The sequence below is a fragment of the Molossus molossus genome, unplaced genomic scaffold, assembly GCF_014108415.1.
Source record: "Molossus molossus isolate mMolMol1 unplaced genomic scaffold, mMolMol1.p scaffold_m16_p_8, whole genome shotgun sequence".
In the NCBI taxonomy this organism is placed as follows: domain Eukaryota; kingdom Metazoa; phylum Chordata; class Mammalia; order Chiroptera; family Molossidae; genus Molossus; species Molossus molossus.
The window spans coordinates 100,936,031-100,963,761 of record NW_023425402.1 but is presented as its reverse complement, the minus strand read 5'-3'; the positions used below and the strand labels follow the sequence as shown (position 1 = coordinate 100,963,761).

At 42.6% G+C, this 27,731-nt stretch overlaps 1 protein-coding gene across 2 annotated transcripts in view; it reads left to right on the top strand.

The window, feature by feature from the left end:
• Positions 1-27,731, top strand: part of SYNE1 (spectrin repeat containing nuclear envelope protein 1) — a 409,429-nt gene that overhangs the window by 273,759 nt on the left and 107,939 nt on the right. Inside the window, exons 12-20 of one of the 2 annotated variants that reach the window (XM_036249356.1) lie at positions 4,261-4,455; positions 5,912-6,085; positions 8,890-9,081; positions 17,181-17,315; positions 18,822-18,931; positions 23,541-23,697; positions 24,589-24,720; positions 24,921-25,073; positions 25,205-25,414. In XM_036249356.1, the coding sequence (XP_036105249.1) occupies positions 4,261-4,455; positions 5,912-6,085; positions 8,890-9,081; positions 17,181-17,315; positions 18,822-18,931; positions 23,541-23,697; positions 24,589-24,720; positions 24,921-25,073; positions 25,205-25,414 (1,458 nt within the window). The remainder of the gene's footprint in view (positions 1-4,260; positions 4,456-5,911; positions 6,086-8,889; positions 9,082-17,180; positions 17,316-18,821; positions 18,932-23,540; positions 23,698-24,588; positions 24,721-24,920; positions 25,074-25,204; positions 25,415-27,731) is intronic. The other variant, XM_036249358.1, reaches the window with a different exon arrangement.

Sequence of the window (27,731 nt, the reverse complement as noted above, 5' to 3'; positions counted from 1 at the left end):
CTACAGTGGTGGGAAATAGCTAAAAGGAGACTCTTGCAAGTGCTTGGGGAGACAGCTTTTGAAATTTTGGAATGGCAACAGGAGGGGGTAGGAGGTGCCATAAATGAACATGTGAGCCAAGGCAGGGGAGAGAAGAGAAGGCACCCGGTGTGGTACAGGGAGGGGTTCTCCCTGCTTGCACAGAGGATCAAAGCAGAAAAAGACAATGCAGTCAGTCTGGTTATGGAGAAGCCTTCAAATTAAACAGAGCAAATAATATGAATTTTATACTTCTGATAATAAAGCAGTAGAAAATAATTTACTGGGTATAAAGGGTTTTGTATAAGCAGCAAGATTCAGCCTGTAATTCACTACAATCTCATGCAAATATCCCAGCAAGTTCTTCAGTGGAGATTGACAAGCTAATTCGAAAATATATCACAAATGTATGAAAGATGTATATTGAAGTTTGAAAGGGTCAAGAATAGCCAAGGAAACCTTGAAGAAGATGAGTCGAGTTGAAGGATCTATCCCGCCAGAGAGCGAGACATATAAAGCTGTAGTAATTGTGAGCGTGGTGTTGGCACAGGCAGCCAAATGGGTTGCTGGGACAGAACTGGGAGCCAGATACACACGCACACCCACACAGACACTTGGCTTATGTTAAAAATTATAGTGCAAAACACTGATTAAAATATTTTAAAATAAATAATGCAGGGTCATTGGGATATCCATATAAAACAATTTTGACCTCCTACCTACATTGGACACAAAAATTAATATGAGGTGCATCGTAAATCTAAGTGTGAAAGTAAAATAAAAAGTTTAAAACAGTGCTTCTTAACTATCTATAATAAATAATGTGTTTTGTTTTTAATGTCTAAACCATCAGACCAGTATCTTGGTGAAGTAAAATAAAATACTATTTGGATATCATGTCAATGTCAAGTGGCTATAAAAGTTTCTTAACATTTACCCGTGATATCTTTGCCTTGTTATGAGCTGGCGACAAATGTTGTGCAGACTACTGCCATTTCTTGGACCCTACTTTGAATAGCATTATTCTAGAAGATGACACGTGAGAACATATCCATGATCTTGGGGTAGGCCAAGATCTCTTAAACAGGACACCAAAAGCCCTAACTTTTTTGATGGAGAAAAATGCTGATATATTAGTCTACAATAAAAGTAAGAGCCTTTGTTCCTCAAAAGGCGCCATTAAGCAAGTGTTTCCCACTAAGGGACACCCACGTCACCAAATGGGAGCAGGCATTTGCAATACACAGAAGCAAAAGAAACACAGGGGCCCTTACCCAAAGTAAACAAACAACCCCATACTTCCATAAGGAAAGGAAAGACGCCAATACAAACCAGACAGAAGATTTTTAGCAGGCAGACACCAACGAGGATTTCAAGTAGCCAAAGAGCATAGGAAGAAGCTCTCTGTCTCATTCGTCACCAGGGAAATGCAGAGTAAAAGTACAAAGAGATGATCACTGTGAACCCCCTAGAGAGACTTCAGTGAAAAAAAGCCACAGGACAAGTGACCATGGAATATGCTCGAACAATGAAAACGATCACCTCTTTCTACATGCAGCAATATGAGAGACTTCACAATCCTGACAGGGAGCGAAAGAAGCCAGACACCATAGACTGTATCAGGTGTGATTCCACTTGTACAGAGCTCAAACACAGGCAAAAATAACCCGATGTTTGCAAGCCAGCACCCTGGTGATCCTCGGGAAGGAGGGAGGTGGTGGCAGGGAGGAGACCCAGGGTCGTAGGAGTCCCGGGAGTGTTCTCTTTCCTGATCGGGGTGGTGGGAGTGTGAGTATGTGCAGTGTGTAGGAATTCGTACAGCTGCACATTTAGCCTGTGCTCTTATCTAGGTGCATCTAATAATGTCAGTGTCATTGTGAATGTACACATCCAGTTAAACATGGTGTTAGGGAAAGATAAGTTTTGTGTGTGTGTGTTTTGTAATATTTGTTGGGAGCCTGTGAGGCGAAGGCACCGTGTTCACAGTGAAGCCTGCAGTCCTGTGGACGAGGGGCCAGGCACATCGGCCACCCTGGAAACTGAAATACCAGCAGATATAAAGCCTTCTGCAGTCAGGCCTGTTTTCCTTTCTTTGTGTTAATCCTCACCCAAGGATATATTCCATTGATTTTTAGACAGAGTGGAAGGGAGGGAGGGAGGGAGAGAGAGAGAGAAACATCCATATGAGAGAGACTTCAATTGGTTGCCTCCCTCACAATCCCAACCAGGACCAGGGATCAAACCTGCAACCCAGGTACATGCCCTTGACCAGGAATCAAACCCGTGACCCTTTAGTCCAGAGGCTGATGCTCCAACCACTGAGCCAAACTGGCCAGATTTAAATCCTAAATAAGAATTTGTCCTACCAAGATTACAACTAAACATCAAGTCATAAAAAAAAAAAAGAGAGAAAATAAAAATGTATAATTGTGATAGATGTTAATCAGGAAAACAGAGTGCTTGCTACTTTACAGAAATTAATGAGCGTGGATGGACCTGAAGATTACTATGCTAAGTGAAATAAGCCAGTCAGAGAAAGACAAATACCACATGATTTCACTTATACGTGGAAAATAATGAACAAAAGAAACTAACAAACAACATAGAAACAGACTCACAGATACAGAGAACAGACTGACAGCTGTCAGAGGGGAGGGATTGGGGGCCTGGGTGAAAAAGTCAAAAGGAGTAAGCAAAAACAAAACAAAACAAAAAACACCTCATAGACAGCAGGGAGAAAAGGGGTGGGGAGGAGAGGGGGAAGGGGATAAAAGTGAGGGAAAGAGACTTGACCTGGGGTGATGAGCACACAATACAATATACAGATGCTGTGTTATAGAATTGTACCTCTGAAACCTGCATAATTTTATTAGCCATTGTCACCCTCAATAAATTCAATAAATAAATAATATGTTGCCGAGGGCCCTGGAGTACGTAATCACAAGGCAGGAAGGTATGAGCTGGGACAGGGTGTGGTACAAGAGGCAGCAGACGAGGTGAGACCGTACACGAATGTGGGAAGGAGTTTGGATTTTATTTTATAGGCAATAAGCCACTAAGTATTTTAAAGCAAGGAGTAAACGGATCTGATTTGCCTTTGTAAAAGCTCACTCTAATTACTTTCTGAAGAGTAGACCGAAGAGATGAGATGGTGAGCAGGTAGCCCCAACAGTGGGCTCTAACTTAGGGTGGGGGCAGAGGAGACGCATCGGTACACAAGGTATTTGGAGATAAAAGCAACTGGTTTTGGTGTGGGGCTGGACTTAGCCAGTGAAGTGGAGAAAGTGTGGGTAGTGGCTCCTGCGTCTGGAGGTGGAGCAATGCTGAGAAGGGTGGTCCTTTCACTGCGGAGGGGAAGACAGGGGAGGCAGCTGGCTTGTTCCATCACAGGGTGGAGGCACCTATGACACATGTGAGTTGAATGTACCAGCCTGGTATTAGGACAGACGTCTGGGTCAGGGAGGTACCTTTGGAATGGATTTATCTGGGAGAAACTGTGGAGAGAGAACAGAGGTGCTGGTAATCAGCCCTGTGAAACTTCAGTTTCAGAGTTGGGAAGCAAAGGAGGAAGAGGGGGAAAGGGTGATGAGATAGGAACAGGTGACAGATTTCTCCCACCTTGAATGTGAGTTAGGGGTTAGAACACGTGCTGTCTCAAATTTGGGGAGCTTTGGAGGGGGAAGAATCGTGTGATGCATTTTATTTTCCACACAGAATTGTAGATGCAAACATTCATTGAGCATACCCACCTCAGATTATAGATGAGCCTATTGAAAACCAGAAAGATTACCCGGCTGGTGAGGCTCAGTGGTTGAGCATCACCCATGCACCAAGAGGTCATCGGTTCGATTACCAGTCAGGCCATATGCCCAGGTTGTGGGCCTGATCCCCAGTGGGGGGCATGTAAGAGGTGGCCAATTGATGTTCTCTCTCATCAACATTTCTATCTCTCTCTCCAAAATCAATAAAGAAGAAAAAATTAAAAAAAAAAAAAACCAGAAAGATTAATTAACTTGTTCAAATGCATTTAAGCTAGTGACACAAACAGTGTTGAAATCCGGAGTTTTCTGCCCTTTAATCTGGAACTTTCATTGTGAAACTTGGGTGAAGAGGCCCCTCTCTGCAGGTGAAATGACTTCGAGTGAAATATAGTCACTAATCTCAACTGATGTGAGACTCAGCTGGCGACAGGATTTCTCAGTCCCCCAAACCCGGACGCAGTGTGGTCTGTTGTTCCTGCAGGCGCTGATGGATGAGATCCTCATGCTGCAGGACGAGATCGGGGAGCTGCAGGCGGCCCTCGCCGCAGACCTGGTGTCTGAGTCCCCAGAGTCCGACCCTGCGGAGCAGCTGGCCTTGCAGTCCACGCTCACCGTCTTAGCGGAGCGCATGGCCACCATCAGGATGAAAGCGTCGGGGAAAAGGCAGCTTTTGGAGGTAACCAGTCACTCCGAAGCCCCTCGCGTCCATGTCTCTCAGGGCTGTGTCGACAAGTGTCGGGGTTGCCTAAGTGACCTGCAGTTTTATTGTTTCTCATGCACAAGAAGCTGGATTGTGTCTCAGGGAGCATCTCGTGAACAGAGCCCTGAGTCAGTGTGCGGCCATGAAAGCATCTTTTCACCCCTTTCTGCCCATTCCAGCATGGCCGATTGAGAGTGTCCACAGCAGACACTTGGTAGGCACGGGCCCTGTGGAGAATGATTGTAGAAGGTTTACACAATGGCTTGCTATGTTTAAATAAGAGCATTTTATAAGCATTACTAATGCGGTGAAGAATACATCTTTAGTCACTGTTAGCCAACTCCAGAACACTGATCCATGAACATTTATTTTTTTACTTTGTTCTTTTATCATTTCTGGCCCTAAACATGGATGACATTAGACCTGAAACTCCATAAAGACCTTTAGAGTGTCTGCCTCCTTGTACCTCTGGGACATGGTCACTTCTCAGTACATTTCTTAGTACATGAGCTTAATATTATTTTTATTTAGCTGCTGATTATACTATAATTCAATTAACCTCGGGCCTAAATTGTTGGGTGTGTAGGCTCTTTCTCGTTTCAGATTAGTCAGATCATATATGTGTATATTTCTTGTTTGGAAGAAATTTAAAACCAACATGTCTTCTCTACTTAAACTTTATTTGAAACTATTTTTTAAATACAATTTAAAAAATAATTATATAAATGATTCATAAAATAATTTTTAAAATAGGTATTTAGAGTACCTTATTTTAAAAATGAACTTTTTAATTTATTAATATTGTTCCCAATCACTCTGTGAAACATTTGTGGAGCTTCAAAATAAAGTGATTTTTTTTTTAATATGAATTCTTTGCCATCATTGGAAAAAAAATCCAGAGATCTAACCCCAGAAAGAAAAAAAAAAAAAGAGGTTCTGCTTTCATTCGAGAAACTGGGACACTGGGCCTCCCCTTCTTGCAGAGAACCAGTTGCTGGAAACTGCATGGTGCTGCTTTTTCAGGGGCCGTGTGTTCTTCAGTTTGTCAGTCCAGCCTCGCCCTACAGTTGCCCCTGCGCTGAGGTCAGGTACCTGCTTCCATGTACAGCACCTCATGCCGTGGCTTGTTCTAATCCTCGGTCAGTTTTTATCACTCATGTTATCTGCCTGGTCCTGCAGGTGTATTTTTAAAGAACGCTTAACCTCCAGTGCACGTTAGAATCCCTGGAGGAAGTTTTTAAAAATATGAATCATGAGACTCACCTCCAGAAATTCTCACTTATTTCTCTGGTATGTGACCCAAGAATAATTTTTTTTTATATTTCACCGTTTATTCTGATGTGCACCCAGAGCTCAGAACCACTGCTCTATCGTGTTGAAGCCTAGTGATTTGACCTTCGGGTAACCTGTAACATTCCACTTAACTCACCAGGAGAAGCTGAATGATCAGCTGGAGGAACAGAGGCAACATCAGGCCCTGCAGAGGTATCGCTCTGAAGTCGACAAGCTGGACCACTGGCTCCTCAGCACTAAGGCCACACTGGACACCGCTCTGGGTACCCCCAAGGAGCCCATGGACATGGAGGCCCAGCTCGTGGACTGCCAGGTACGGAATGGTCTAGAAAGAATATGTAACATCACAAAGCACATTTTAAAATGTGAAACATACCGGTGAAAAGGCTTGATATGGACAGATGATTTTTCATAACCATGTACTTTATATATTTAGAGAGTAGAAAAACAGCACCTCATGAAAGCTTAAATGAAATCCAAACTTGAACTTAAGTCTTTTGGAGAACTTTACCAATAGCTCCCGATCTTTAGAAAATCTTCAGCTTCCTAAAGGAAATTTTTAAAAGATTATGGAAACCAAAACACTTAGAGTGTCTCTATTTGGTACTAATACGAAATGCAGAACTCATGAGAACTGGTGTCAGTGCATCAGGTTGTAGACAAACACAGCTGGAGAAGCCCTGGGTGCCCTGTGGCAGTTCGGGCTCTAATTCTTGGATATGTTTTGGGAACCCTGGAAAAGCTGTCAGTACAGGCAGACTGAACACAGGAAGGCGTCGTTTGGAACAGAGAATTTCCTTTCTCTGATGTGAGGTCTCTAGGGATTAAGGTAGAGGCAGTGACATTAAGGGTTTTATTGTAATATTATTGTCTTACCTCTTTGTTATGAAAAATTTCAAACACACATGTAAGTATAGAGAGTTGATAATGAACTCCATGTGCCAATCATTGAATTTCAAAGATTACCAACATATTATACTTCACACATGGGTGACATATGTCTTAAAAGCTCTTTCTATCACTTAACCAACTAGCAAGTCTCTAGAAAATCCTACGTAATCTCCAGGGTTAGATATCAGTAAGCAGGACTTCATATTTATCCCATTTGGGATTGAGGAAATGCACAAAAACCATCGATTAATGAGCATTATTATTTTTTAATATGTAACATTCCATTGTAGTCATTCCTTTCATGATTTGAGATATATTGTACTATTAATCATTATCACTTGAATTTTTAGATTTCGTGGGCAACTTCTCCATGTGTATTCAAGGCATTATGATTCGCTGCTTTGCCGCGAGACAATAGAGAGCCACGCACCAGAGTTTTCTGTTCCTTAGATAATCTTTCCTTAAATTTCTTTCTGAAAAGACATCTGTGTCAGCATTGCCTTTAGCACTTGGACTCCCCCCTGCACTAGCATTACTCCCGTCACCCCCAGCTCTCCCTCTTGGGTACCTCTATTGTTATCACTGTACATAGGGTCCATGATTCAAATAATACATTTCAGGATTTTTACAAAGTACTAAAATGGTCTTTTGACAATATTTTTAGAAACCAGAGGCATACGGTATCACACAAACATACAACAGTTTCTTAGCCGATTCAGATCTAGTATTTGAGCCAGTTGCATTATTATTATTATTATTATTTTTATCCTCACTCGAGGACATTTTTCCATTTTTTGTTCAGATAGAGTGGGAGGGAGAGAGAGCGAAACATCAATGTGAAAGGGACACATCGAGTGGCTGCCACCCACACGACCCAACCAAGGCCAGGGACAAACTGCAACCGAGGTACGTGCCCTTAGCGGGAACCGAACCCGGGTCTCTCTAGACCACGGGCCGACGCTCTAACCGCTGAGCCAAACCGGCCAGGGCAGTTGCATTATTTTAACTGCAACTGTTCCACGGAATTAGGGCCATGTTGTGACATCTAGGGCTCTGGGCACTTTGCTTCCATGGGTCCCTTCTATAAAAGTACTAAAAATTATATTTTTATTTTACAACTGCTTTGCTACAAAGGCTAATAAAATCCAAGGTGGATTCTTTTTTTCTTCTGATTTTAAAAGAAATTACAATTAAGACATTTTCTTGGTACCCCCCCCCCAAAGTATTATGGACCCTCAGCACTACACCACCTGCGCCGAATGCGAAAGTCCATCCTGCACAGTTAACATTAATGTCTCAAAAAGAGTCCTCAGGATATCATCCTTCAAACCCCATTTCATCAAAAATGTCACTCTTCCACTTAGTTCTAGATTTTTGGTTCAAACCTGTACTCTTAAAAGTTTGTGGCAGTAATTCTGATTTTGTACAGGGCAAGAAAATATCTTTTCTCGTTAATAAATTACTCGATTGAAAATTCCTTTAAGAATTAGAAAGTGCTTTTCAAAGAATGTAGAGTAAAGGAATATAAAAACAGAACAATTTTTGTAGGAAACACAATGGGTGCTACGTGTTCTGCTTGATTTTCTTTGCTGCTGTTTTGGTTTCGTTTTAAACCTGTCTCGAGAGAAGGGAGCCGAGGGCTGCTTCTCTGGCTTAGCCTCCGCCTTACGAGGAAACCCGGGGCTCCAGAGAGTTGTCACAGAAAGGGGAAGTAATTTTTTAAGGAAAACTTTAAAAAATTTAAGGTTAAAAATATATCATAAAAGAAATAAAACTAAAAAGTTGAGAAATACAATCAGCAATCTCAAAGAACAAAATTGACCCAAAGGGACAATGTTTAGAAAGAGAATCCTTTTTACATCGACAACAAAAGGGTTGATCATGTGAAGTCTTGGCTGTTATTAACCATCAGCATTACAACCCAACAGCAAAACAGTAAAATAAGTGTAACACTAGGCTAGCATGAAGGCATGTTCTTTCTCCTCACCTGTTGGTTATATACAGTGGGCTCTCAATATGTTTTCCCAATATATTTTTATTATATGATAAGTAATCTTGACTAAGAGAAAAATTAAGAAGCTCAAAGTATTTTTTAAAATCTACGTACTGTTTTTCCAGGCGGTAGGAAAATTAAGAAAGAGGTAAGGAAACGTGTTTTGCTGTGCGAAATGGGCCTGGCAGAGGCTGGCAGGGTGTGTGAACGTCACCTGGTTTCTGTCGCCCCAGAACATGCTGGTGGAGATAGAGCAGAAGGTGGCAGCCTTGTCGGAGCTCGCGGTCCACAACGAGAACCTGCTGCTGGAGGGCAAGGCTCACACGAAGGACGAGGCTGAGCAGCTGGCAGAGAAGCTGCGAACCCTCAAGGGGAGTCTCCTGGAGCTGCAGAGGGCCCTGCACGACAAGCAGCTTAACATCCAGGTGAGGCTCCAGCCCCGGGCAGCAGGGTGAGGCTGCAGGGACAGCCACTGCTTGGGCACGCTGGCGGCCTGTGCACATGGGGCAGTGGTTCTCAACCTCCCTGAAGCCGCGACTTTCATGCAGCTCCTCATGTTGTGCTCACCCCCAACCGTACAGTTATTGTCGTTGCTACTTCAGAACTGTAATTTTGATACTGTTATGTCTTAGGCGACCCCTGTGCAAGGGTCATTCGACCCCCAAAGGGGTCGCGACCCACAAGTTGAGAACCGCTGAGAAGGAAACTCTGGGAAAGGATATATACTTATATATACCTGCTTTACACAAACCTTAGCATAGCTTTTCCAGTAGGTTTTGTAAGGACTGTTTAAATCCATAAACCCAAAGGTTGCTGTGTAGGAGAAGAAAGGAAATAAAAAGAAATGCCAAAATGTAACAAATACACAATTTTTAAAAATATCCAAACATGGTTCATAAATTAAGATATCCTATAACATTTTTACCTTTTTCTTTTATTTCCCTTACATTCTACTTTTCAGATATACTTAGACTTTTATTTCGGACCCACAACTTTAGGTTTGTCATTTATTCCAGGTGCACTGAACCCTTTTACTGTCATGGAGTGACTTTAACACTCCCTTCTAGTGATTTTTTTTTATTTTACTAAAGCTTTTGGGGGATAATATTTGCCTAGTACATATTTTAACTTTCCTTTGATTTTTGCCTTTTATGTGTTTTTATGTTTTAGATTTGCTTCTTTTAAAGAACATTTAGCTATATTTTGTTGGTTTGAAATATTTTATCTAAGAGGAAAATCTCTGACCATTAAAGGGTAGATTTAGTCCATTTACATGTATTGTGATTACTAATTGTTTGAACTTTTGTTACCTTACTTTTTGTTTTCTCTTTTTCCTGCACTTTCTGTTTTTTCTTTAACCTTTGTTTTAAGTGATTGAGTGCTTTTCTTTGTTTTTTATTTTTTATCCTCTACTTTTTACCATGCATATCTAATAAATTCTACATTTATATCTTTTTTCTTTTTAAAAAAATATTTTTTTATTAATATTTTAGATAGAAAGGAAGGGAGAGGGCGAGAGATAGAAATATCGATGAGAGAGAAACATCGATTGGCTGCCTCCTGCACGCCCCACACTGGGGATCAGGCCCGCAACCTGGGAAGGGTCCCTGACCAGGAATTGAACTGGTGACCTCTCAGTGCACGGGACGACACTCAATCCACTGAGCCACACTGGCCAGGCGACTACATTTATGTCTTAATCTCTCTCCAGATCAATACAAGAACCTTCACTTAGATTTCTCCCCATGCAATTTCATATTGTTATTATTCAGATTTTTATTTTATTTTTAAAATCTCTACAAGTTAGATATTACTATTATTATCTTATATAAGAATCAAGCAAATATGTATTGAGAAACTACTGTGTGCCTGCTACTGTGCTATATGACAGAGTGAAGGAGCATGGAAAAACCACTACCTGTCTCTACATCTATATTTCTATCGGCATCTGCATGTTCCTATCTTCAGAAGATTGTGGTAGGGGGACACAGATAATAAGTGACATTAAAAAGGTGTTATTATCTACTAAGTTGGAAGGTGATGAGAGCTATAGATGAAGTGCCAAAAGGCAGATAGATAGGGAAAGGTGGGACGAGGTGGAATTTCCGTCTTAAACACGGTGGCCAAAGAAGCCTCCGTCAGTGATAGGACTGAGCCATGTGGACATGGAAGAAAGTTCCAAGCAAAGGGGAAAGCAAGTGCAAGGGCTTCCAGGTGAGGGCAGACCTGTTGTGTTCAAGGAGGCCAAGGGGACCGCAGTGGAGGGAGCTAGCAAGTGAGGCCGGACAGGTGACGGGGGCCCAAGGTGCAAAGGCCTCATTATAGGCACCATATGAATTTTGGCTTTCACTCTAGGGAAAATGACAAGCCACTGGCGTATTTGGGAACGGAGGAATGACAAGATCAGAGTTTTACCACTGTAAGGGACCAGGGTGAAAGTTGAGAGACCAGTTAAGAGGCATAGTATAGAGATAGAAGTGTTGAGAACTTCTCAGATTCTAGATAATTGAGAAGATGCAAACTATCTGCAGAAGAGATTTGGGGGAAGACAGAGTATTAAGGTCAGCGGTTTAATTTCAGACAGGTTAAGTTTGAGATGCCTATTAAATTTCAAGTAGTGGTTGGAATTCAGGAGAGAGACTTAAACTGGAGTCATCAGCTTCAAGATGGTCCTTAAAAGCATGAGGTTTGGTGAGATCACCAATGGAGTAAGGAGAGAGAGAAAAGAGCAAGGTCCTAGAACCAAGCCCTGGGACACCCCAGTGTTAAGAATTTAGAAGATGTGGAGGAGCCCACAAAAAAAGAGTAAAAGAGAGAAACCGGTGAAGTAGGAGAAGACCAAGACTTTGATGGTTGAAGCCACTTGAAAATAAATGAAGTAAGATGAGGATTGATACCTGACCCATGGGCTTAGCCACATGAAGGTCTCCCATGAACTCAACAACACCCGTTGCGGTGGAGGGGTGGGGGCAGCACTCTGACATGAAGTGAAAATGGGAGGAAGAGGCGCTGGGGAGAGAGCACAGGTAGCTCATGAGTTTTGCTGTAAAGGAGAACAGAGAATGGGTCGAGAGAAATTTGTTTCATTTGGAGATCAGTATAATGACTGGCAACTGCAAACCGTATTGCACACAAAGGCAGGAAGATGCACACACCCATATACACACATATACAAGCCCACATGTACACACACCCCACAGAGCAAGTGTTCTTGCGTGTCTTTCATCCCCTGGGCAAGACCCGGGACAGAGATCTGAGCAGAACTGGATTCCGGGGACTTTGGCTGCCTGTGCTGGGGTTTCAGGGTGACTACCAGGCCCAGGGTACTCTCTCCTTTGCCGGAGCCCAGCCCGAGCACGACCACCCTGCGGTGTGGAAGCTGCCTCTTCAGCCTCAGAGTGTCTGTGTCGGGGTGCCTGGCCCAGCCTCTGTGTATTTCCCATGTCGGCCTTGCATTCTCGGGTGGTCTGTCTCTCACTTGATGACTTGTTCTATGTAGTTGGCAATAACTCAGTAGAGAAAGTACTGATGTAAAAGAAGTGAGATTGCAAGAACCATCTTCTATAGGAGAGAGACAAGGACCAGTCTCAGGAGGGAGGGCGACACCTGTATTTGCGTGCAGATTTAGCAGATGCTAACAGTGGGCATTCCCTGTGATTGCTTCTATTTTCTTCTTATAATGATTTCTTCAGACTAAACTACGTATTTTCAGTTCTTCGTTAATTGTATGATTACGTTTTTGGAAACATCCAACCTACTCTATTAGAAGCAATGGTTTCATATCTGGGAGAGCCTTCATTTATGAAACTCCAGTTGTGTCTACTTCCGGAGGGAGGCATGGAAGGGACAGCCTGCTCGGCACGCTGGGGGTTAAACAGGTTGGGCACAAATCCCAGGCCCCGGGCCGAGGGAGGGCCTAGGAACCAGTGGAGCAGGCCCCGTCAGGACCTTGGCAAGCTGTTCTCAAGTCGGAGAAGCAGCTGTTGACTCCAGCTATTGTCATACAGGAATTATAGTCAGCATTGCAAGATCTTCCAGAGAAAGGAAATTTGGATTTATATCTAAAACTTTCCAATGTGAAAGCATTTAATTCTAAAATTTAAAAATAATTTGTGCACTAATTAAAGCCCGTGCTGTAGCCAGACTTGGTTTTGGGCCATCACTTCGGAACCGCTGTTCTCACGTCTCCCCAGCCTGTTCCCACTGGGTGTTCACCCAGGGTCCTTGAACTTCCCTTTCTTGCACATCAGTTTTCTCATCTGTAAAATAGGGATAATAATAGTATTTAACTTTTTAAAAATATGTGTTTATTGATTTTTTTTTTTAGAGCGGAAGGGAGAGAGAGATAGAAACATTGATGTGAGAGATAACTATCGATCAGTTGCCTCCTGCACGCCCCCTACTGGGGATCGAGCCCACAACCCAGGCATGTGCCCTGACCGGGAATCGAACCAGGACCTCTCAGTCCACGGGACAGTGCTCAATCCACTGAGCCACACAGGCCAGGCAGTAGTCTTTAACTTTAAAAATTCCTGAGGATTTTAAGGCAAGTCGTGTTCACAGTAAGTGCTCAAATTGCAGCGTGTATATAATGAATAACCACGAACACCGGTTTGCAAGCCACATTCTGTGCGAGGAAAGGACTCGTGACACGCTGGAAGGCCAGGCTGGTGACCATCGGGCTGCGATGACGGCGCCCCCCCCCCCTCCTGCCAGGCGCTGCCCTGGCACCGAGGTTCTTCGGGCTGAGTCCAGTCCCGGTTCCGCCTGCAAGAGAAAGGTTCCCTGAGGGCACCGTCCTGCAAACTGGAAATACAGGAACGGGCGGCAGTCTCACTGCGTTGGAACTAGTCATTGTTCATTTCTTAAATATTTATAAACGTTACCATCCTTCGCCTAATGAGTTTTCAGCATGTAACATTTTGATGTCTTTTGTTTTGTTTTCTTATAATTAGACCTTTTTCAGGAGATTATTTTTCCAAGGGTCGAGCCGAAAGGAGCACTGTGCGTATTATTATTGCCATGAAAGGCATCACTCCCCTTCGTGTAGAAAATTCAGAGTTGCTCTGAAATGAATAGCTGTTGGGGGCAAGAAACCTTCCATCGGATGTTAGTGGAGTTGTGGCCTTCGGCTGGGCTTTGCGAGAGTCGGGGGGCCCTAAACACGTCATTTCTCAGAGCTACTTATCTGTAAAGTGGCCGTGCCTATTAAGGCCATTCTTTCTAACTAACTGGACTTCTACTTGTTATCAATGAGTAAATAACCCACCCCTTCAATTCCCCCTCCCCCACAGGTTCTTTCTGTAATTGAAGAAACACAGACCTTACTGGCATATAATGCTTTCTCTTGAATTACATGTTATCTTTTCTTTGCAAGAAGTTTAAGTCATTTTACGCTTTATTATCTGTCCAGGGAGCAGAGAGTTAGCCCTATATAAATAATGAAATGCTTTTAGAAAGAAATATGTTATTTAGTGTTTAGCATTCTCCAATCCTCAGTAATCTTCCAAGGAATGTTCCTGGCAAAAGAAGTTACTGTTCTAGTATTTCTAAAATAAACAGCTTGTAGCTCCACCCACGGTGGACGGGACAGAAATCACCTACTTCCTATTCCCTAGATAGGAGAGGAAACTGCTTTGAAGCCTCAGAGAAAGTACCTGCTATTGTTTTATTCCTCTGTCAGTGCCTTCTCATCCCAGGGGGAAAGGGAGTGAAAGCTGAGCTGATTTTTTTTTTAACTTTTTATTTATTTTTTTTGTTACAGATGTTTCTCCTTTTTTACCCCATTGGCACCCCCCTCCCCACCCCCCCACCCCCCGTCCCCGGCTTAGTTGTCCATGTCCATTGGTCATGCATACATGCATATAAGTTCTGTGGTTTATCTCTCCCCAACCACCCCCTCTTCTGAGGGATTCTTGATCCTTTTGTTTGCTTCCTGCAGTCCAAACGTTGTGTTTCAAAATGACTAAAGCAGTCGGGGGAAAAATCCGCCAACTGAAAAAGCAACCAAACCACCTAGACAATACATGCGAGTCATCTGCTTCTAGCATTGCCTCGTTTCTGTTTCGCTAAAGCTGTGGATTCGGTTGGTCAGACCTGCCTCACCTTTCTGGACCGTCATAGAACCTGAATGTGGGTCCGAGTGTGTAAAGGGATTAGTTGTCCTTAGGACCGAATGTTGCTATTGTCCTTTCTCTGGGCGCAAATCCCGTGCGAGGACTTGGACAGTGAAAATCTCAGCCACAGGAGTAACCTGCGTGGAGGGTGACGTGGTGGGACTGAGAGGTCACCACGCGAGCCTGCAGCTCTGAAACAAACCTTTTCTAAGGGCAGAGCAGAGAGGAAGAGACTGGATCCCACATGAGAGTCAGCAGGTCATGGCCTTGACCACTGTTGCATCAGCTGGAGCAGCTCTGATGGGGATCAGCTTTCTGCCTCCTACCCTGACTTCTTTGGGGTCGTTCTCTCCAGGTCCCTGTTGACCTGCTGTGTCATCCTTGCCAGAAGGCCCAGGATCTCTGAGAGCTTATTCTGGGTCAACGGTGCATTCAACAGATGGAGGGCATCTGTTTCACGTGGAAACTTATGGGCGTCGGTCTGGAAGAGGGTCCACCCACCCCGCAGCTCCCACCACCAGGAAAATCTCTGTTTTCCTGGGAGCGGCTTTTCTGCAGGAGGGGGAGTACACCGAGCTGGGTGTCACTAACCGCCCGTTCGAAAGGCCCCGGGAAGTGCAAATGCCATATTTCAGACCAAGGGCACCTGCCTTCTCCTGTCTACACCACATTCCCTGCTGGGAACCCCATCATCTTAAAGGAAAGGCTGTACCTGTGAGCTAAGGCGGCTCAGCCTCTGGGAGAAGAATACATCTAATATCCCCCATGGGGTTCACCTTTCCTTCTGTTCATTGCGCTTTAAGCACTGATACAAACTTTGCAAAGCTTATAATCTCAATATTATCTCAAACATTTTACAATCTTACCATGGGATTTCCGTGAATAGACAGAAGGATAAACAGACCCCATCTATTTCCCTGTGATAGTGGCTACGTAAGAAACACCCAAACCTGCAGAGAATTTTCCTAAGAGTTTATTTGAGCCAAACTGCGGACCTGTGCCGGGGACAAGATCTCAGGCGCTCCAGGAGATACCGCTTGGGAAGTTTCTCTTATGCATTTGTAATAAAGAAGGGAAAGTAAGGAAGACGATCTGAAGGTGGGAAAAGCAAGGCGGGGCTGGGCCACGGAATAGTTAAGGTTTGTGCTCTCGAGGGCGGGCGGCTTGGTCATCTCGAAGGCTCTTAAGGGAGATGCACAGAAACAATGGCAGGGCTTGTTTAAGGCAAAGGTACGCCTGGGGGTGGCTTCCCACCTGAACGGGCCCAGTTAGGAATTTATGATCAGAACACCCTGTGATGCAACTTTCCATAGAAACCCCCCCTTTTTTTTTCATCCACAATAGTTAGTGTAAAATTCTGAAAACAAGAGGAAGATCAGGGTCTTTGTGGGCACTCGATCGGACTGGAACCAAAGGACAGGAGCAGCAGCTGCAGAGCCAGACAGCAGGGCCACCCCTCTAGGGAGACAGCTGGCAAGTGTCCCTCATCTCTGCCCCTCACCCCCAGCCCCGCTCCAGCCAGAGTCCTCACCGCTTCCCTCTCTGAGATGCCAAGTCCCTTCCTTCCTTCCAAGGTCTTGGCTCCAGCTGTTCCCTGGGCCTGCAGGGCCCTCCCCCAGGCCATTGCCCTTGCTCAGGACAGTTGCCTGCTCTGGGAGACCCTCCCCTTCACTTCCTGTCCGGTCATCTGTTTCCTGTTCGTTGCAGCTCTTCTCTCTCCTCACCTTGTTTGCTTACTGTTTGTCTCCCCAGCAGGGCCCTCGTCTGGCTCCTTGGCACAAGGTCCCCAGAGCCTAGAACAGTGGCTGACACACAGTGGGTACTTAAGTACTTAGTGGGTGGGCTGTATTCAGACTGTGTAGTTGATCCTTGGACATATACACATATGTGAGTTAAAAAAAGCTCATGCTCAAAGCTAATTCCATTCTGGCATGCAGTATTTTAGGGCCTTTTAAATTCCACCAGAATAATCAAGCAGGAAGGATACATTGCTACCAGATTATAAATAATTACTTGTGTCTGTCTCCTTTGTCGAAGTCAGAGGTGGCAGCTGGTGGCAGGGGTCTGGTCCTGGTGGCGTTAGCAGAGGAAGTCAGATCTAGAGTCACTGTGATCTCGTGCAAATATTCGGGAATAATAACAGGCGACCACATCCCTCGGCCAAAAAGACAGCCTCTAAATAGATAGTTTCTGCCTCAAACATGTCTGAGTATAATCGTCTACTTATTGTTCTCCCTCCTGCAAATGCCATCAATTCGATAGGCTTTGTGTTACCATTTTTTTAAAATATGATTTTACATCCAAATGGAGCCGCGCTAGTGTTATCCAGACCACACTAAAGTAGTGGCACTCCGCTTTGGCTAGGGTTTCCTGTGGGAGGTATGACTGTTGATCTCTCTCTTTAAAAGCAGGGAACAGCGCAAGAGAAGGAGGAGGGCGTCGGTGACCCGGCTGCCGCCCAGAGGTCCGGTGTCCAGGAGTGGCTGGCCCAAGCTCGCTCCACGTGGGCCCAGCAGCGACAGAGCAGTCTCCAGCAACAAAAAGTAAAGCATTTCCTACCTCTCTCCAGCCGGCAGGTGTGCCAAGCAAGCAGTCGAGAGAAACGTTCAGAAGGACAAGTTCCTTGTGTCCTAAAAACAAATGCACCTTTGTCTTCTCTTTGGAGAAACCTGGCGAAATGTTTCAGTGTGCCTCCTCGTGACCACTGGAATGCCTGGCCATTTTTCTGGGTTATTTTGTCTGTTTGCTTTTTCATTTTTGTGTTTGGTCCTTTTGAAGTCTATTCTTTAAACCCTGGCTGCTTTGGCTCAGCAGTTAGAGCGTCGGCCTGTGGACCAGGGAGTCCTGGGTTCAGTTCCTGCTAAGGGCACGTACCTCGGTTGTGGTTTGTACCCGGCCCCGGTTGGGGTCAATGTGGGTGTAGCCAGTTGACGTGTCTCTCTCACATCAATGTTTCTCTCTCTCTCTTTCTCCCTCTCTCCCTCCCACTCTACCTGAAGATAAATGCAAAAAAAGTATCATCGGGTGAGGATTAAAAAAATAAAATTAAAATTAAAAATAAAATCTGTTCTTTAAGAAAAACTTTACAAACAGTATAACAATGAAAATCTGCCTTATCAAGATCACCTACTCTATTTTTAGACTTGCCCCAATTTCTGACTATTTTGTAGAAACCTCAGGAAAGCCTCTGAGAATTGGTGGAAGTCTGAGTTACGTGTGTTTTAAAGAACTGCAATTTATTTTATACCTTTTTTTTTTATATCCTCATCCAAGGATATTTTTCCATTTATCTTCAGATAGAGTGGGAGGGAGGAAGGGGGGGGAGAGAGAGAGAGAGAGACATCAGTTGCCTCCCGTGCAACCCCAACCAGGGCTGGGGGCAAACCACAACCCGAGGTGCCTTTGACCGGAATGGAACCTACGACTCTGGTCCCCAGGTCGAGGCTCTAACCACTGAGCAAACTGGCGAGGGCTTATATTCTACTTTCAAGTAGATACCACTTCAAAATAGGATTGCAAATTATTCCTAATGAAAAAGAAATGAGGTTTGATGAATAAGAATGATTTCTCATTGATATCTTAACTTTATGTATCGGGCATATTAAAATATTTTTTTCCAAAAAGCAAAGGCATTTATTATAAAACATGAAAAAGTAAACCTGAATGCATTATAATCCAATTTACCAAGGAAGCGGAGAATTCAAGATCCACTGCTCTCAAGGATCTACCTCAGCTGGAAAACAGCAGTATTGATTTAGAAAAATGAAAGTACATTTTGTACCACTTGAGGGCACCATCACCCAGCAAAATCTTCACTTTCCATTGATTTTTTTCCCCAAGATTTTTCAGGTATCTTTTCTCAAAGCCGTGGCAGCTGTAGAGTAATTTGGAGAAATGTTTGCGCCTTTACTTAAAACACACCTTTTATGCAACATGCAAACTTAAAAACTTACTACATGAGTTCTCTGAGGCTACTGTAGACATAGAACCATGATTGTAGGTGATGCTCCTGAAGTAACAAAGCTGTGTTTGTTCTTTGCCTCGGGCAGGAGTTGGAACAGGAATTAGCAGAACAGAAGAGCCTCCTCAGGTCGGTGGCTAGTCGTGGAGAGGAAATTCTCACCCAGCACTCGGCTGCAGAGACCTCTGGTGGTGCTGGGTATGTTTCACACACTCCTTCCATTCTGGTCGCTCTTTTCCTCCTGATATTGGAAGCAATAGAAACATCTCCATCAAACTTATTTTAAATATCTGCAAAAATATAATCATTGTGTGTTCTCTTTAGGATATATAATTTACTTGCATTTTGAATGTGTTATGCAGCATGAGTACAAGTAAGGATTATGGTGGCGAACTTATTTGTCTTCTTTCCAGTATGCTCAGCATATCTGTCAGAGAAGATACGAGTTTTAAATCAAATAAGAAATGCATTGTGAAATTAGATCCATGATGCTTCTGTCTGAATATCTAACTGCAGAATGTTTTCCCTATAAGAACGTATCTTGCTCAATGTCACTCTGAAAACTAAATGTGTGTGCCTACTAAATACCTTCATTTTTCTTGATGATCTATTTTTATAATTTCTACATGCAAAGTCATTGAGCGTTGAGTCCTGTTGTAGAGTGGAGATGAAAAGTCTTATGCACAGAAGAGTAAAGTTAAAAGAACAATTGAGGAAGTTGGTCAGTTTTCAAGTTGAAGATTTGGGTTTGAAGATTGGAAGGGAGCTGCAGTAGGGAGGAAGGATCCCTGTATTTTGAGTGAGGTCTGGGTTTTTTTCTTTTTCCTTTTTCTTTTTTAAATTTTTTTTAGAGAGAGAAGAAGGGAGAGGAAGAGATAGAAACATCGATGAGAGAGAACATCGATTGGCCGCCTCCTGCTTGCCCCACACTGGGGATCGGGCCCACATCCTGGGCATGTGCCCTGACCGGGAATCGAACCAGCAACCTCTTGGTGGATGGGTTGACGCTCAACCTCTGAGCCACATCAGCCGGGCAGGTCTGGGTTCTATTCTAGTTCAACTGCTGTGACCATGGAAAAGTAACTCAGCTCAGAGCCCTCGTTTGCTCATCTGTGGAATAAGGAACTAGTTCATCACAGAGGGTTGTGAAAGTTATGAATGTCAACTAACAGGATATATAGGAAAACTTTCTTTAAAATCTAAAGCATTGAAAATAAGTTTTAGTACAACCTGTGTTCATGTACTATTAAAGCTTGTACTATTGCAGTGTCCTTCAGCAACTATAATATGGTAAATAAACTTAATTCCATTGACTGCAATTTCCTCATTTCTGAACATTTATTTGAAGGAAATTACCCAAAGGAGGAAATACATATTATGAAGATAATTTTTGGCCTATTATTTATAATATCAAATAATTTAAAAGGCAGAAATTCCTAGTAGTATAAAAAGAACTAAGAACAAATTATGCATATATAATCTTAAAATGTATATAAGAGTATCAAAAAACTATATGTGATACTAAGTAAAAATGGGATGTAAATTGAATGTACAGTATATGTGTAGGTAAGAGCCAGACTAGTGTGTAAATTATTAAAACTCACTGGAGAGGGAGGATTTGGAGATCTTTTCTTCCTTTTAGTTTACTGTATTTTTTTCAGTTTAATCAGTGCTGGCATAATGTGCTGACATGTAACATCGGTGTTGACTATATACATACATGTGTATAAAAGTATATACATGGGACAAAAGTAGGTTGACAGTTGTGCATATGGAAAATAATGCAATAATTAATAAATAAGAATACAAGCCCTGGCCAGGTGGCTGAGCTGGGTGGAGCATCTTCCCAATACTCCAAGATTGTGGGTTGGATCCTGGGTCAGGGCCTCAGGGCACATACAAGAATCAACCAAGGAATGCACAAGTAAGCAAATAACCTGAACAACAAAGCAGCCTCTCTCTCTCTCTCTAATAAATAAATAACAAAATTTTTAAAAGAATACAGGAATAAACTGTTTCTCATACTCACAACTGTCAACCTACTTTTGCCACACCCTGTATGTATATATTTAAGAATTTCAAGAGCAAAATGGTAGAAACGAAACTAAAATGAAATTACAGTAGACATTATGACAAAATATATAGAAAATAGAAAATAGGAAGGCACTTAAAAAAATAAAAAACTGAAAATATTAATGCAAGGAACAAATATTAATTAAAATAAGAACGACTAATATGGCATCTATAGTCAGCAATGCCATTGACATAACTCTCCAACTATAAAAATTGTGCAGAGTATAAAAGGGTTTAAAAATATTTATTGTGCATCATGCTTCAAAATGCTGAGGCCATAAATACGCGCGTCTGTGTGAATGCAAAGTGAAAAGCTGTTTCTCCCAGGCCGACTCTAATGCCTTCACTTTGCATTTTATATTCTGTTTCCAATTCTTCCAAGACATTCATTCATCCCTCAGAGCTTTCTGGATATTTTTGCCAAACTCTATTTTTACAAAGCACTTATCCACACATTGCCTCCTCATCTTACAAAAGTCACAGAAAGAAGCAGTAGGAATCATGCCATGATTTTTTTTTTTTTCTTTCCTTGGCTTTTAGCTTTAGAAAGAACCCAGAGAAAAGGCAAACAACTATAAATTGCTCTTCCAAATATACAAATATTTTAAAGAGAAATTTGCTATGCAATGCTGACTTTCTATACAAGGTTCACTTTAAAGACTGCTTATAAATTACTTAATTTTATACAAAATTTTTTTTAGAAAAGTCACCTTTAAATCTATTTGACTGTAGTTTCGCTATGCCTTTCAACTCACTGGGCAAACAACTACGCCAAGCAAACACCATAAATTAAGCAATACTCAGAAGCCCAAAGAAAAAAATGTATGTATATAAATAAGCATAGTAACATTGCTAGATAAAAACAAAACAAAACAAAAACTTATATTCAGCCTTTATTTTATTAGCTGATTTTCTAAAACAGTCAATTGTGAATTGGTTTATGGTTTGTGTAAGAAAACCCCTGTGGGAGGGGCATGACTTGCTTCATGGGTACAAATGTGATATATAAAGAGTAAGTACTGTGTGATGTATATAGGAGAGTTGATGGAGGGGTCCCTCCATGATTGCTAATGAAACTCAACTGGAAATTAATTGGTATAAATATCAAAGAGAGAGAAAAATATTTTCCATGGGAAATGAAAGGCTATGTTCTAAGTTAAGACTGATTTGCTGATGATGTTTTATATGTATAAATGATTTATATCTATAAGAATATAGATATAAATTATCCCCTGGTTTTAAACTAAATTGTTATACAAACACAAATGAATTAAAAAGAGATGAACTGCAGTCCACCATCACAACAAATAGCACAGTAAAGCGATTTAGTTTCATAAACACTTTAAAAATTATTTGTTATTTTTAAAGATTTAAAAAAATATACACAGAAAAGTTTAGAAACTAAATAACAAAGAAAACTGAAAGAAATATCACTTTAATTTTGGCATTTTTCCCCACTCCATTATTTATTTAGATTGAGCCATGTGGACACATATAGATCTAGTTCTTTCATTTTAACTGTTTGACAGAATTTTATCTTGGGACCATCGCAATGTAATCATCCATTTTCTTATGGGCATTTACATTGTGGCCATTTCTTTTCTTGTTGCCACTGGTATTGTTGAACTGAAACGTTTTATGTTTCCAACTGCACAGGTGGGATAGAGTCTCTAAGTTATATCCTTGAAATAAAATTCCTCTATCATAGGCTTATAAATTTTTTTTTAAGGCTTAACTTCAGCAGACTTACCTAAAGAAACTACCGTATTTAATTGTTATTCTGAGAAGAATTGGCTTAAGGGTAGTGTATAGTATTATCCTGCCAATGAACTTGCAATTTTTTCCCACTTGAGCAGAAGTTTTATCAAAATGAAAATTACTGTCTGTGTGCCTTTCCGAGGACATAGTTCTAGTTAGGACTGCAAAACTCCTGATAAATTGTGATCTTTGGAACTTGGGTCCCCTAAATTCTTACTATTGCCATTGTCATTACAATTAGGCCCCATTTACTGAGTTGACATTATTTGCCAGATAGGGTTATGGGCATTATGCGTACCTTCTCTTACTTTAATTTCCATAATTCTGCATGATAGAAAACGTCTTTATTTTAAAGAGTAGAAAATTGCAACTCAGAGAAGTAAAGCAAATTACTCAAAGTCACAAAATCTAATGTGCTGGAGCAGGGATTAATTTATTTATTTTTCATGTATTTTTTAAATTACAGTTGGCACTCAATATTATGTTAGTTTCCGGTGTACAGTATATGGTGCAAGGATTAAAAACTCAGCTTCGTCTCACCCTAAAAACCAGTCCTCAAATGCACGTGGATTAGATGGAGGTGCCTTCCCTTCATGTCCTGAAACACAGTCCATGTCCTGAAACCTGGTCTTTGGTCTCAGGGTAAAAACTCTCAAAGACGATGTAACATTATTATGGCTTTGAATTAATTCATGGGCTATTTGTGAAAGGGTGCGAGTCCCTGTACCTCATCTTTAATGCTGAGCTATTTTCATTGTATTTCTAAATCATCATTGTGTTCATGCTTTCATTATAATATGGTGGTTCTGTGGATAGACTCACATGTTTTGTTTTAATTTATACTCTTTAAAGTGAGCGAATGATGGAAATAACCGGGTTCACATTTCAGAGGCCACGTCTAGTACCCACAGCCAGTTACCCAGAGCTGCTCGCCTCTTTGCACACTTTGTAAAGTTGTTATTTGTTCTTCTAATAGTGAAAAACCTGACGTGTCACCCCAGGAGTTGGGGGTGGAAGGAGAGAGGGCACCTGCTGAGGACCAGATGAGGATGAAATGGGAAAGCCTGCACCAGGAATTCAGCGCCAAGCAGAAGCTGCTGCAGAATGCTCTGGAACAGGAACAGGACCAAGTGGTATCGGTGTCTCGCTTTTCTGTATCAACCATTATCAGTGATGCGCGGCTTTGCTGAGACCATGTAACTGTGCCGTGATCTCTGGGTTCACTGTCAGTCCCCAAATAAGACGTGAAACAAATCATTCTTCCTCCATTTTTCTGAACACGCCTGTTTCACATCTCCCCTAATCATTATATATTCGTATGTGGAAATGTGATTTCTAGTTACTATTTCTCCTCAGAGATAATCACCATCTGATCACTCGCCATCTGATTACTATCTGATCACTCGCTAGCACAAACCATTACATTGTAAGCGTCCCTCCCTTTTTTCACAACTTTGAAAATTAAGCATGTGAACCAAGGATACATACATCTAAGACCAAAGAAGTTCCAGAAGTCTGGAACTGCGTTTTCAAGTGATCTTATTTTCCAGGGCTGCTTCTAGTATTTGATCATTCCAGAAGATCCTAATGAGAAGCTATAGGGACCTCGGTGGTTGCAAAAGGAAGGGGAGCCAGTGGTCAGCTAGAATTGCTCCTATAGGTCCTGTGTGGTGTTGGACTTGGTCCCGCCAAGCAAGCCAAACCAGTGGAACGGAACCGAGTAACAGAAGGTTCCGGGTAAATAGCTATCAGTTCACACTCAGCAGAGGCCAGGGAGTCAGAGGGATGGATGCCTTGGAGAGCCGGTGAGTGAGGCCGGAACCAGGCAAGGCCGCGATGCTCAGCCCAGCTGTGGCCCAGCAGGATTTTGAAGCTAGGAACCAGCCTGGGTCCCGGGCTAGCCATGCTTCTCTGGGCCACTGCACAGCCGTGGTATGAACAGTAGATTTAGGGCTTCCCTTGGGGTCTGAGGAAGCTGGGCCTAGGACACATGCTCTTCAGTAAGCTGCCCTGCGTGTCTGCAGCTTTACAGCAGGCCACATCGGCTCCTGGCTGGCGTGCCACCGCGCAGAGGGGACGGCCAGACCCAAGACAGATCCGCGGTGACGTCCCTGCTGGATGGATTGAACCAGGCCTTCGAGGAGGTGTCGTCCCAGGTAGGGCCGTGCTCTTCGTTTGCTCGTGGGTCTGGGTCGTCATGAAGTTGTCGCACCCAGCCCTGGGCGTGAGCTGTTGAGACCCGGAGTGGCAGCCCCGCAAGGCAGAGCTGCTGGACCTCGAAGTCTCACCCTCGCATTTTCCACTGATTTCTCACAACATGCAAATTCATTTCCTGCTTCCCCTCATTGCGTTTCAGGGTGCAGCACCGAAGCAGAACATCCACTTGGAACAGAAGTTGTACGACGGCGTCTCGGCCACCTCTACCTGGCTGGATGATGTCGAAGAGCAGGTATTTGTTGCCACAGCCCTGCTACCGGAAGAAACGGAGACTTGCCTCTTCAAGCAGGAGGTAAGTGTGCGAGCGTGTGTCCGCGAGTGTGCGACATTACGAAGCACGTGCCTTCCTGGGAGGCCAAGGCTTGGCTCGGACGTAGATCCTGAGTCAACATTGAACCGGCGTTCCCTTTTTATCAACCCTAGACGCTCGCCAAAGATATTAAGGAAATGTCTGAAGAAATGGATAAGAACAAGAACTTGTTTTCCCAAGCATTTCCGGAGAATGGTGATAACCGTGATGTTATTGAGGACACTTTGGGGTGTCTTCTGGGGAGGTTATCCTTGCTAGACTCGGTGGTAAATCAGCGATGTCATCAGATGAAGGAAAGACTTCAGCAAATACTAAATTTCCAGGTAAGACATTACCAAGAGACGTTTGCCCATTCTCCAGCCATATTTAATCAGAAACATGAGTCTAATGAAGGAATGATATACCTAGACCTTTTTTTCCCCCCAAAAAATACAGTGAAGACCAAGAACATTACAGAAGAACTAGGGGATTGAATTCAAGGATTAGAAAACTAAGAATCGTATGCTCCTAGAAAGGGAGGTTGAAAAAACCAGCCAACCAAACAAAGGGCTGAATAGGACTTTAAAGCCAATCATTAAAAGTCCTATTTATGGCAGGTTATAATTATAATTTCCCGTTGATCACAATGGAGTTTAAAACATGTAAGCAAAGAAATTTGCAGGAAGCGCTGTAATACAGAATGAAGCCTGGCCTCCAATGGCCAGACCCCTGCGAGTGACCGTGGTCTACCTGTTTCCACCTGGGTTCGGATGTATTTCATTCCTTCCCAGTCTCGTCCTCAGATTTACTGCCTTTTAGCTCCAGGCTACACTTCTGTTGCCAACTGAATAACTGCGTGCTCATGAAACTTTTCCTGTGACTATAGATTTCAGCACATGCAAAAATAGCTGATAAACTTTTAATGTGGGTTTTCATTCCTAATAAAAAAAGTAACCTTTGGGAATATTTAAGTTTTCATTGAAATTTATTTTTAACAGACATAAGTGTTTTATAAAATGGATACCTGTGATTAGGGTCTGGAGTTTAATGTAAAAATTTTGACTTCCAAAAATAAAAAATACTGTAAAATATTCAATAAATGTAGCATTAGCCAGGAGACAAGAAATTTTCTGGATAGATATCTAGAGGGACAAATTACCACCACCTTCTGGAAGTTTGCTTTCTTAAAAACTACAAAGTAAAATTATCACAGACATTTATGCGTATCATTAAAATATGTCTTTATTGAGTTTTTAGAGAGAGAGGAAGGGAGAGAGAGAGAGATGGATGTGAGAGAGAATCATTGATCAGCTGCCTCCCATGCTCCCCCTACTGGGGATCGAGCCCACAACTCAGGCATGTGCCCTGCCTGGGAATTGAACTGGGACCTCTTAGTCCATGGGGCAACACTCAATCCACTGAGCCACACTGGCCGGGCCGTGTATCATTTTTTTATTCACAAAACAGTTTCACATGTAATGTGTCTTTAATCTTCACAACATCCTCATTAGCTAAGCATTGTTCTAACATTCATCTTGCAAAGTCAAAAGAGCAAAAATTAAAAACGGAGTTTCCAAAGCCAACCCTCCTGGGTCCAAATTCTGGCTTTGTCGCCTACTTCTGTATAATCTTAGCTGCTCTCAGAGCCTTAGTATCCACGACTATTAAATACACTCATATTAATCGCCTCCTAGAGTGTTGTAAGGACAAAATAAGTTAAAATATATAAAATACTTTGAGCAATGTCTGAAACACAGTAAGCACCCAGAAAGTTTTGTTATTGTTGTTGGTATTAATAGTAATGTTTATTATAATAGAATAGGATCTGAAACCTATGGACAGGTTAACTTATTTCTCCAAAGTTGTTTAGCCATTGAGAACCAAAGCCAAGATTCAACTCAAATAATATATTTATATTTTATATTGTTAGGATGATAGAAGGGGAGATGGAGAATAATAGACCTATTCAAGATGTATTATGAAGACAGAATCATTTGCAGAGCACTTGTTGATGGTTAGAACATGGGGTATGAGAAAAAGGGGAGCAGTTGAGGAATTCCAGCTTCTCCGACTTGAGCATCTGGGGGCACTGGCTGACAGGGCAGACTGGTGGACAGCAGTGCCGTCAACCAACAGGCAAGTGGTACTTGCCTGTTGCTGGTGGTACTATTGTCTGGGCAAGGATATGGGGCAGAATTAAGATACCAGGTGAATAGTCATTGTACACATTTGGGGACACAGGACTGTGGCTGGAGGAATGACCTGTAGCCTTCATATGTTATATTGTGTGGCACATAGACAGAGATGAGCATCACTTGGCGTAAGGAAAAGCTGGGGTTGGTTACTTGATTTTGTTTTGCATGTAAAATCTGATGACACGTACATGTCTACAGTTTGTCTACAATCAGCAAAACTGGTGTGCAGCAGATGGAAGGTTGTTCCACTGCTCGAACATTCATCTTGCATGAGATAAAGCACTGAGGTGTAAGTCTCCTCGTCTGTTAGCCACGGATGAGACGGGTGGGAGTGCGAATGTGTTGATCACTCGGGCATCATTCCCTCTGGTAACTTGCCCTTACCAGTGTCTTCGGCACGTTAGACCCTTCATTGGAAAGCAGAGTCCGCGAGAGTAAAACGTGCACTTCCTCTGTGCACCAAGAG